General features: G+C 47.0%; 1 protein-coding gene across 1 annotated transcript in view; it reads right to left on the bottom strand.

Moving 5' to 3' along the window:
• Positions 1–215: 215 nt before the first annotated feature.
• grin3ba (glutamate receptor, ionotropic, N-methyl-D-aspartate 3Ba) overlaps positions 216–11,286 on the bottom strand; it is a gene marked incomplete at both ends in the record, with an annotated part of 31,565 nt that continues 20,494 nt past the window's right edge. The window contains 5 exons of the mRNA XM_080836230.1: positions 216–819; positions 1,282–1,349; positions 2,910–3,074; positions 7,889–8,040; positions 10,028–10,143. Of these exons, the coding sequence (XP_080692356.1) occupies positions 216–819; positions 1,282–1,349; positions 2,910–3,074; positions 7,889–8,040; positions 10,028–10,143 (1,105 nt within the window). The remainder of the gene's footprint in view (positions 820–1,281; positions 1,350–2,909; positions 3,075–7,888; positions 8,041–10,027; positions 10,144–11,286) is intronic.

The following is an 11,286-nucleotide window of genomic DNA, read 5'->3' as shown; positions in this document are numbered from 1 at the left end:
GTTCAAATATTCCAGAGTGCATTTCTATCATCCACCCACCCATCCAAAACATGTCCTGTTGTAGCCCAAAATTGGGGAAAAGTAATTTCAGAGCAAATCAGTTAGACACAAAAGTCACAAAATAACAGCTGGGTACCCTGTTCTCCATTCCAAACTCTTCTCCGTCTCCTTTGCATGCTCCCAAACCGGCCCATACACACACCACACACCATACATCACCTCCTCAGGTTGGTGTCCTTGTCTTTAAAAGGGCCAGTGGTGTTGGCTGTGGAGATAGTGGTGGCGGCGGCTGCAGGGAGAGGCCCATCGGCGGCGGCAGATTCCACGACGGCTCGCACCCTGCATGTCTTCTCCCGCTCCAGGCTGCTCTGGAGCTCAGCCCGCCTGGCCAGGGCCACCCTCAGCTGGCCCCGGAACTCCTCGATACGGCCCTGGAGCTCCTGGAGCTCACCCTCCCACTGGGAGGATGCAGAGCTGGAGGAGGCTGAGGAGCAGGCCGGCGGCGATAGTACCAGGCTGAGCCCGGATGCGGGGCCACCGTTCTCACACAGCTGGGTGGGGGGGCTGCCCACCAGCCCCCGCCTGAGCCCCCGGTCGGGCCCCGAGGGGGGCGCCTGGAGTCGGTACGTGTTGAGGGTCTCAAGGTTAAAGTGGACACGCTTGTTGTCTTTGCCTGGCTCGCGGGACGCCCGGGTGCTCTGGTTGTTCCAGGCCATGGTGGCGGTGGAGTTGGAGGTCGTGGTGGAGGAGGGCTGAGGGGAGGGAGAAGGCGGCTGCAGCCGGTGGATGTTGCAGCTATCTGACAGGCATAGGGTCGGGCTGGGAGGCAGAGATACAGAGAGAGAGAGAGGGCATCGATCAAACTCACACAGAAACGCCTGAGGGAAAGAGTGCCTGTGACTTAACAAATCATGGACAGACTCTTTACTCTTGATCTCTGGGAGCACTGAGGAGGTTTAAGCCTGTAATGGAGCAGACAGCACATATTTGTTAGGGTGATCTAAAGTGCTATCTGGGGAGAGCCAGGATGGGGTTTCTACTGATACTTCTAAGATACTGGTGCTGTTTAGCAAGCTAGCTTCCAATCCAGTTATTGTTGATGTTCCAATTTTTTTCCAGTAATTCCAGTAATAAACACTTAATAAATACAAATATTTGATTTTACAACCTCAGAGTACCTTTTCCTATGACTAACACATCTCACGTGCCTGCTTTAGAAGATCTCATGAGAGAAGGCATTCTGATGTCTTCAGTGATTGATTTCAGAAGATCATTCCTCACCTTCTGTCTGGGGTTGTCTGGTGTTTCCCTTCATCCTCACAGGTCATGTTCAAAGCACGGTGGATCTTCTGCAGAGTAATAGGAAACTATAATCAGCTGCGATAAGGATGACGAAGGAATTCTGTAGTTGGGTTTCAATCAAACTCATTCGCATTTGAGGCACATTTATGAAAAATTAAGCTAAGATAAAATGGATAAAGATAAATGCGAGTCTGTGCACATTACTGTCCGCTGTGTTTTGCGAATTAAACGTGGACGCCCCCCCTTAACAAACACATAATAAAATATCAACAAATGTGATTTGATGCAAATGTCCCTGTTTCCATCAACCATAGTTGCATTTTGCCCTATGTGAATCGGGAGTTAATGCACCCCAAATTCTTATAGGATGCCATATTTCGAATGGTCAAAATTTTCTGAAAAAGTTGGATGGAAATCCAGTTAAGTGGCATATCCGAACACAAAGTTTATACACAGTGTTTAGACGGTTTTACACATATGTTATGTTAATCAGTTCAGTTTGCCCTGTGCTTTCAGCATTTGAGCACCAGAGGGCGCACTGTCACTATACATCAAAAAAAGGACAGACAGACTGCTCAATGCCTCAACATCTCGGTGTAAAGTGAGCTCCTGGTTTGGACTTTTTGGGCACTGAGCAGCTCATCATACAAACGAATCAATTATTGGTCAACTGATCACCTCATCATTGAGTTCTTGATTAGTCTACTCAAGTGGTTTGGGGCATGATGTCCTGTGAGAGCAGTCGAGATCCCCCAGCTTTAATGCAATTGAGGTTAAGGCGAAGGAACACAGTGTCCAATGATTGGAGTCCAATAACCTGGAACTCTGCGAGTATGGACCATTAATATCTTTAATTGAATTTGCACAGGAAATTAAAGAAACTAAAAAGTCAGTCAGTCAGTCATCAGTCATAAACAAATCATACCAAATACATTCTCATAATGTTCTCGGACCCAGCAAGAGTAAATCTGAATACTTCTCTGCTTGCTGTTAAAACTAGAGGTATAAAGCACGTCGACCACAGAGCGCCTGTGCCTCAGAGGTGATTAAATAAAAGAGAGGGAGGTGTGTTGCTCATTTCGCTCTACTGATTAAAGAGCGTACAGCGTGAGAATCCCTCCCACAATTCAGTCTCAGCCTGGTAAAATCCCATCCGTCAATAGTGTAGCTCACACACTGGACCAAGGTCCTCGCGCATTCACAACACAGCCCAGCATACTGTAATTGCCGTCAACTTACTACCAGTTTTTCGCTTAGCTATACTGGAGCTTCAGGGGCAGCTAATGGCAGAGAGAGGGTAAGTAGGCGGACAGGCAAAGAGGGAGTGGGGCAGAGGGGTCAGGAGGCAGGGAGGGAGAGGGTGGTGTTTGTGTGTGTGTGTGTGTGTGTGTGTGTGTGTGTGTGTGTGTGTGTGTGTGTGTGTGTGTGTGTGTGTGTGTGTGTGTGTTTTGGTGTGTGTGTGTGTCTGTATGTATGTGTTTGTGTGTGTGTGTGTGTTTGTTGGTGGGTGTGTGTGTGTGTGTGTTTGTGTGTGCGTGTGTGTGTGTGTGTGTGTGCGTGTGTGTGTGTGTGTATGTGTGTGTGTGTGTGTGTGTGTGTGTGTTCACCTGACTGGTGTGCAGCCAGTACTTGAAGCGCTGCTGCTGGCGGAGGCGAGGCAGGACCAGGCGGTAGAAGGCGTGTTCTCCGGCCAGCGTGAGCAGAGCCCCGGCCACGCCCGCACACAGCAGCACAAAGAGGCCCGAGAAGTGCTGGATACCCATCTGCAGCGTCTGCGGGGGGGGCGAATGGACACACACACACACACACACACACACACACACACACACACACACACACACACACACACACACACACACACACACACACACACACACACACACACACACACACACACACACACACACACACACACACATACACATGTCCATGCACACACACACACAGGCAGACAGACAGACAGGCAGACAGGGAGACAGACAGACAGAAAGGTAGTTTGAACCCTCATGAGCAGATACAAGCCAACATAAACTAAAACACAGCCACAAACACACAACCGCAAGTGCACTTTCATACAGACACACACGTACACACACAGAAAATAAATGGTGTAAGCCCTATCAATCATTGCAAACAAACACACATATTGATGTGCTGATGCGCAGCAGTTTAAACAGTATGGAGTAGCAGTGCCCAGAGATAGCAGCAGGCTTGTCCTAGCCAGACAGACGACAAAGCTCAGCTTTAATGCTGGCCTGTTGTTCTGCCTTTTGAGTGCTGGCCCTGAGGAACCGCACCTTTTGAACTATTATTTCACTGTGATAACACAGTAAGGACCACTCAGTAAACCGCAGTGCTATCACTGAGCTAACACAGTAAGGACCACTCAGTAGACCTCAATGCTATCACTGTGATAACACAGTAAGGACCACTCAGTAGACCTCAGTGCTATCACTGTGCTAACACAGTAAGGACCACTCAGTAGACCTCAGTGCTATCACTGTGCTAACACAGTAACGACCACTCAGTAGACCTCAGTGCTATCACTGTGCTAACACAGTAAGGACCACTCAGTAGACCTCAGTGCTATCACTGTGATAACACAGTAACGACCACTCAGTAGACCTCAGTGTTATCACTGCGGAGAACAGCCGCTCCTCCTCAGGTATGCTTCAGTGTGGGAATGAGAGATGCTTTCTCTGTTAGGAAGGTCCTGGAGCCCAGGGCACAGGAGGCAGCAGACCTGGGCTCCAGAAAGATCCCCGTTAAGTCTCCACTTGGGCGGGGGGTAGGAAGAGTGTATTGGCATCCCGAGGAATCCATCTTCTTCCAGAATAGCTTTGATGTGAAGGGAGTGAGGAGAGGAAGAGGGTTCCTGCTGACTAGAACTAATCACAATTTTATAAAAAGCGTGGCCTGGCTAATTGAAATTAAAGTCGTGCTGATATTGCGACGACATAGTGTGAAAAATATTCAACTCCCCAACAATGCCCCCACCTTTCATGTACATGGGGCACTCAATGACCCCGGGAAAAAAAATAACTCACTGTTGTAATCTTGTAAATCGATCATACCTTGATACCGTCTAATACCGTAGGATATACGTGTCCAATTTTTTTTGACCATACCTTTGCTATAATGAAATTGCTATTGGTGTCTACATGCCTCCCTGAAAAAGCCATTCCAACATTCCAAACACTATTAATGCATGATGCTGTCTCTTTGGCCAGGCTCTGCTGTTTGTGTGGTGAACTATATTAAAACATCCAATCCCGTGCCACAACAGCCTTCCTATTTTTTTTATTATTCAAATCACCGATGCCAACTCCTAAACCCAGGAGTAAGCTGGCACGGCTGGTGTGGACAGGGGAAGTGACAGAATCCAAACACATAAAGCTACTTGCCCCGATCTACTTCCCACCCCGAAACACCCCGCAGTGCCGCTTTAACGGCGGCCGGTCCAGTCCCTGCCAAGCCCTGTCAAACCTGTGACAGGCCGTGGGGATGCCGGGAGATTCAGTGCACAGACTGCACACTGCAGTGTGCAATAGCTCATACACGTGACGCCCGGCCCCGTAGTCTGGCTCCCGCTCTGGCTGTTCCACTCTCTCTCTCTCTCTCTCGCTCTCTCTCTCTCTCTCTCTCACTCTCTCTCTCTCTCTCTCTCTGAAAGGGGAGTGTGATAAAGAAATAAATATAAATATCCAGCTCATTTCTCCTCTCCACTGCTCCCCTTTTACAAACACTGTACATTCAGTGCATTCGGAAAGTTTTCAGACCATTTTGACGTTTTCCACATTTTTTTTTTACGTTATAGACCCATCTCAAAATGGATTCAATGAAATGTTTTCTCATCAATCCACACACGATAGTCCGCAATGACAAAGCAAAAACAGGTTTCTGGTGTGTTTTGTTGATTTATTTAAAATAAAAGACTGAAATATATAATTTTGGCAGCAATGACAGCCTCAAGCCTCCTACAAGCTTAGCACACCTTTTATTTAGGTGGTTTCTCCCAGTGTTCTTGGAAGTATCGCTCAAGCGCAACCAGGGTGGATGGGGCGTCGTGCACAGCCATTTTCAGGTCACTCCAGAGATGCTTTATTGGGTTCAGGTGCAGAGTCTCTCTCAACCTTTGGTTTGGCTTTCAATCTGCATACACCATCAACTTTGAGACCTACATAGGTGTGCACCTTTCCTAATAATATCCAAAGAATTCAACTCCAATCAAGTTGAGGAAGGGTCTCAAGGACCGTTAATAGAAGTAGGATGCACCAAAGCTCAATTACAAGTGTCATAACTAAAGGTCTGAATACTTATGTAAAAGGGATAATTTAGGCTGAATCCCATTTCTCCCGCTACCCCTTCGTCTTTCCCCTTCCCCTCCGTTTTGCGCGTTCATGTGGAGCGGTAGGGCCGTCCCAATTCACGTTAAGACAGAGGGGTAGTGGAAGGGGAAGCGCTTTCTACCGCTCCAAACGAAGATTTTCCGAGGGCACACTTCAAACGGAGGGGTAGACTGATTTCCCTCAATGCATTGCGAACCCGTGAGCATTAAAGAAGAAACATCGCGGGAGTCAATTTAAAAATGTCGGAAACAGCAGGGAAAGCATCACACAAATGAAAGTATTTTCTTTGTAATTCATGATTTTAAAACTTGTTTGATGAAATGTTGCATTGTGTAAATAAGAGCTGCAGGCACCATGTTTGTTTATGTCTGGTGAGTGACAGCTGTCGCTCTCCGGTAACGTAACAGCTGACGCAGCGTACTGATGACGTACGTAAGTGTTGAAGTGCTATCCCAATTCGAAGGGCTAGCGTTTCAACCCCTTCCACTACCGCTCCGTTTGAAAAAGCGAAGGCGAAGGGGTAGGGGTAAGGGTAGCGGTAGAGATGAGAAATGGGATTGGGCCTTAGTCTTTTATTTTCAATAAATTAACAAAAATCCATTGTCATTGCGGATAATTGTGCATGTATTTTAAGATGAGTCTGAAAATGTGAAAACACACACACACACACGCACACACACACACACTCTATTCCCTGAACATGTTTTTTGGGATTGCTTTTAATGATCCATGTTTGCCGATTCTTTGCAGACTTTAGATGGTATATCACTGGAGTCTTTGAAACCGCTTCTGCAGTGAGGCTCTCAGTGTTTGCCTGAATTTTCAAGCTGGCTTTCATCCACAGACGGGGAGCGCTCCAGTATCTGTGGGATGCCCTTCGCTAATTTCTTTTTATTCCCTAAATGAAGATGGAAAGGGGCTGCCGGAAAAGGCAACATCCTTCATGCGGACGACAAAGTGAGGCTGTCTGCATTTCAGACCCCCGTTTGGAGACAGTGCAAGGAATTAAAACCGCCAAAACAGATAATTAATTTTTCTGCCGAGAATGTGTCACCAACCAGACAACTGTGCCGAAAGGCTTATCAATGCCATGCAGAGACTACTTCCTTGCATATAAATAGTGTTTGCGAACTGTTAACAGGCTTTTTTTCCCTCTGCATTTTTTTTCTCCGTGATAGCCTATAGAGACCACTAAGTCAAGACGGAAGAGCAACAGTGTGGAAAGAAGACACATCAAGTTCCAGCTGTCAGACTGTGGCTGGACAAAAATGCCATTGTTTGGCATCGGCTGCAGAGAACAATTCATTCTGGAGTTCATAAAGCGCTCGACACAGTGTCGCATTGTTTTAGAGGCACCGTGTGGGATTGATGGACTGAACTGGGAACTCCATTTCCCCTGATGTGCTCCATTTGTTCTGGGAGCTGAGGCTCACAGTGGCAGGTGCGATTCGGCCCACCTGCCATCTCTGGAGAATGAGGACAGATGATAGAAACACAGGCGCCCCTATTGATGACATGACAATCACACTGCAGGACACTTCTCCTCCCACACACACACACACACACACACACACACACACACACACACACACACACACACACACACACACACACACACACACACACACACACACACACACACACACACACACACACACGAGACGCTGGTAATGGAACAAGTGCAGGCTAGTCAGGCATCCACCAGGGACTTTACATATTCAGCTCTACCTTCAGTACCTGCTCTGCACTGGGCAATGGAGGTGTCTAAATGCGCTGACACTGGGGGAAGCAGTGAGAGAGAAAGCACCAGCCAGTACCAGGAAATAGCTCAGGAAATACATCTATATTTGAAACAGTTTCCTTCACCTGTGGGTGAAGAAGTTATATCGCACACTGTGAAGAGAATGTTAACTAAGACACACATAGGCGCTGACATACACACACACACACACACACACACACACACACACACACACACACACACACACACACATGCACACACACACACACACACACACACACACACACACACTCACACACACACACACACACACACACACACACACACACACACACACACACACACACACACACACACTTATACACACACACATAAACACAGGTGGAGCAGCTGTCATTTTTCTACTACCTTGTGACAGACATTAAACTGACACGCTTGGATGCACACACACACACACACACACACAGAGTCACTTGCAGGTGGAACGCTAGCTCACCTCTGTCACTGCAAAGACCCTCTTTCCACACGGGACCACTTTGTACCACTTGTCGTGCAGCATGTCCATGTAGCCGTCAGACTTGTAGCGGCTGACATACTCTGAGACGTTGCGGGTCAGAGGGGAGTTCTGGGGCAGCCCGATCCCATAGCCTGGAACAGGAAGCACAAGAGTCATGTGACAAGAGTCTAAATGAGTCCATCCCCCCTCCAGCCACTGAGACGATGTTAGCAGATTGCTCTTAATGGAAAGTTACTGTAATGAATGTCTTTTCACTACAGTGCTTATGGTGGCAAGATTTTAGTGTAACAATGATGATCCAGCCTTGGCCAGAAGCCTGCTTTCCTCTCCTGTATGCTGGGCGTGGCCCGAGCATCAAGGGGAGGTGGGGTTATGGATGGTGGCAGTATTGATATGTTGAACATCCTCTTGCCAAAAAACGAGCATGAATCTGCGTCTCGTCAGTGTGACGTGTGATGGCGAGCAGCATGTGTCTGTCACTCTGTGGACAGCCCCGGGGCCGAGAGAGAAATGAACGTTGTTCTGACGTCTGGAGATTTCATCAACGAGCAACGACACTCGCCGGGGTGACTCGGCACATCACTCACGGCAACCAAGCCCTCACTGACAAAGACACATGCTGCTCCTGATTGAGCTCAGGCCGCTGGGTGTGACTGCTGTCACACTGAACAGAAAACTACCCCCCCCCACACACACACACACGAACACATACACACTCACTTGAAGTCATTTTAGGTTAGTTGGAGTGGGGGTGTTTGGGGGTTGCAGAAGAAAGATGTCATCCCCAGCTCTCAGTGTAATAATCTTAATGGAGTGTATCTTAGCAGTCATAAACTGCATAGAGCCCATAAAACAATGAGAGGGGGAGATTTTCCCCTCTGCGTGAGTGTCAGCTGAGTGGACCCTTTTGTCTTTGTGAGGACAGGCATGCGTGCCCGGGCCCTCCGTTGGCCCAGAGTCTTATCTTAAAGTTTGCAGAAGCTGCGGTTCTGTTCTGTCATAACATTCACGCTCGCTTATTTGCAACTGCACAGAATTAATTGACCTCAACAACAAAGAACCCCTGTGGAGGGAAACAGTAAATACTGTTTATTTCAGACCTTATAATATCTATTCAATGGGAATGGACAGCAGTAACAGCCAGTGATTAGAGCCCTGTGCAGGTACAGGGCAGGCTGTCTGAACACTAGGTGCCAAAAAAGGGGACCTTTTCACCTGACAGTGTTTTATCAATATTAAATAAAATTCAGAAAGAAGAAATTAATGAATTAATTAATGAATGAATGATTAGATGAACAAATGAATGAAGGAGTGAATAACTGAATGTATTAATGAATGAATGGTCAAGCAATGGTGTAAAAAATCAGGAAAAGAGACTGAAATGAATCGCTATTCGAGCAGCAGCTCTATTCCCGTCCTAAATGTTTTCCGGAACATACGGAAGTTTTGAGCAAGACAGTCTGAGGATCCATTTGACACCTCCAAAGGCCCTGTGACAGCGCTGAGTTGAAGGAGATTAGTTGATAATTCAGCTCAGTAGAGGGGAGAGATTTGAAGGGCAGGGGTTCTGGCTGAAAATCCTCACAAACACACGAGGATATCTCTCACACGGATTGGAAGCAGTCGAGTAACTCGGTGAAATTCTTCCCCTCTTTGCCCCTTCTGGAACGGCTTGTGCCAGGCAGGCGGATGATGGCTTTTTAGCAAGGGATTACAACATTATGGAGGTCAGTGCCAAAGCTCCTTACCTAAAATATTTATTTCAGGAGAAACAAAGATTGCAGGAGAGACTTTGAACTTGTGTAATGCCCAGGTTTAGGGGGAGGGATATTCTGTGCCGTCTCTTTTTCTCTCTCAGGCTGGTGAGAGCGAGTTGAGAATGTGTCGGACATGTTCCTGGCATATGAGGAGGAATGTTGCCCCACTCCAAGCAGCAGAAGCAGCAGCAGCAGCAGCAACAACAACAGCAAGATCAAATTTCAAAGTTAAAGGATCAAAGCAGATTAAATTACTTTCTGAAGGACAGACGAGTGAGATAGCAGCTAGACAACAGATAAACATCAGGATGTGACATGTATAATGAAGATAGCAGACAGGCGGGTTGTGTGAAATACTCGCCTTCAATCGCAAACGGCTTGCCCACGGTGAGCATCTTGCAGTCAGTGTCTATTGATACCTCGTAGTCCAGCAGGGCCTTGTCCATGATGAAGGCATCCAGCTGAGGGGGATCTGTCCTTCAACACGCATAGCAGAGGGGTGAGATAAGTGCCATACATTACCGTACACATACACACACACTCACACACACACACACACACACACACACACACACACACACACACACACACACACACAAACACACACACACACTCACACACACACATACACACACACACACACACAAACACACACCCACACACACACACACACACACACACATAAGGTAAAAGATACTGCCAGGGGGTTGACATTTAATTTCACAGAGCCATATTCAGCCGTAACTATACCTCAAAGCCATGAAACCGCCACAACATCAAACCAACGGTGGAATCCACCTACTGTGAACCAGCAAAGTAAACCTTCTATCAGCCTCAACAAAATATACAGTAGATTTCAATGATTTCGATTTCGATATCCTATCCAAATTAACTCAACAAAATATACAGTAGATTTAGATTATTTAGTTTTTAATATCCAATGCATATTAAATCAGTTAAATATACAGTAGATTTTGATATCCTATGCATATTAAATCCAATTCACTCATATTCAGCCAGAAACGTCAGTCAGTTTCCCGGTGTTTCTAATTATGCTGGAATTTTATGTGATTATTCTCCTAACTTCAAATTTTCCCATCATGCCTCATGCCTCAGCTTCCAACCTCCTGCTCAGCAGTCATGGGCTTATGGGCTCCTAAAGCTCAAAATGAACTAAAGCAACAGAGGAGAGCCAGTGACCCCTCAGTAAAGAAGTGGGCTGTGTGCAGAAGGTGTGACCTCCCAGCCAAGGCCAGTCATTACCGGCCGGCTGATCAGTCCTCCTCTGGGATTAGTGGCGCTGGGGTTGATGGGGAGTGAGCGCCTGCTGTTTCCCCGCTGGGATGTCACCTCGGGGTAAAGGTCTCCGGGAATCACAAACGGGTATTACATTGTTTTCCCATGATGCAAATATAGAGCATTTCCTCTCTGCGCCGTCCAAGAAAAAGTATAAGAAAAAATATATAGATATAGATAGATACACTACTGTGACGGAACGGGGCGTTATTTTTAGTGTAATGGATGGTGTGTGTCCGTCATCGAGGATGTATCAACAGCATTAAAAGAAATGAATGACTAATCCTAATTCAGTGCAGTATCACATACATTGGGAGGATTACT

Source organism: Sprattus sprattus (genome assembly GCF_963457725.1).
Source record: "Sprattus sprattus genome assembly, chromosome: 4".
Classification (NCBI taxonomy): domain Eukaryota; kingdom Metazoa; phylum Chordata; class Actinopteri; order Clupeiformes; family Clupeidae; genus Sprattus; species Sprattus sprattus.
Note: the sequence above shows the minus strand (reverse complement) of the source record. Positions and strands in the feature narration are given on the sequence as shown.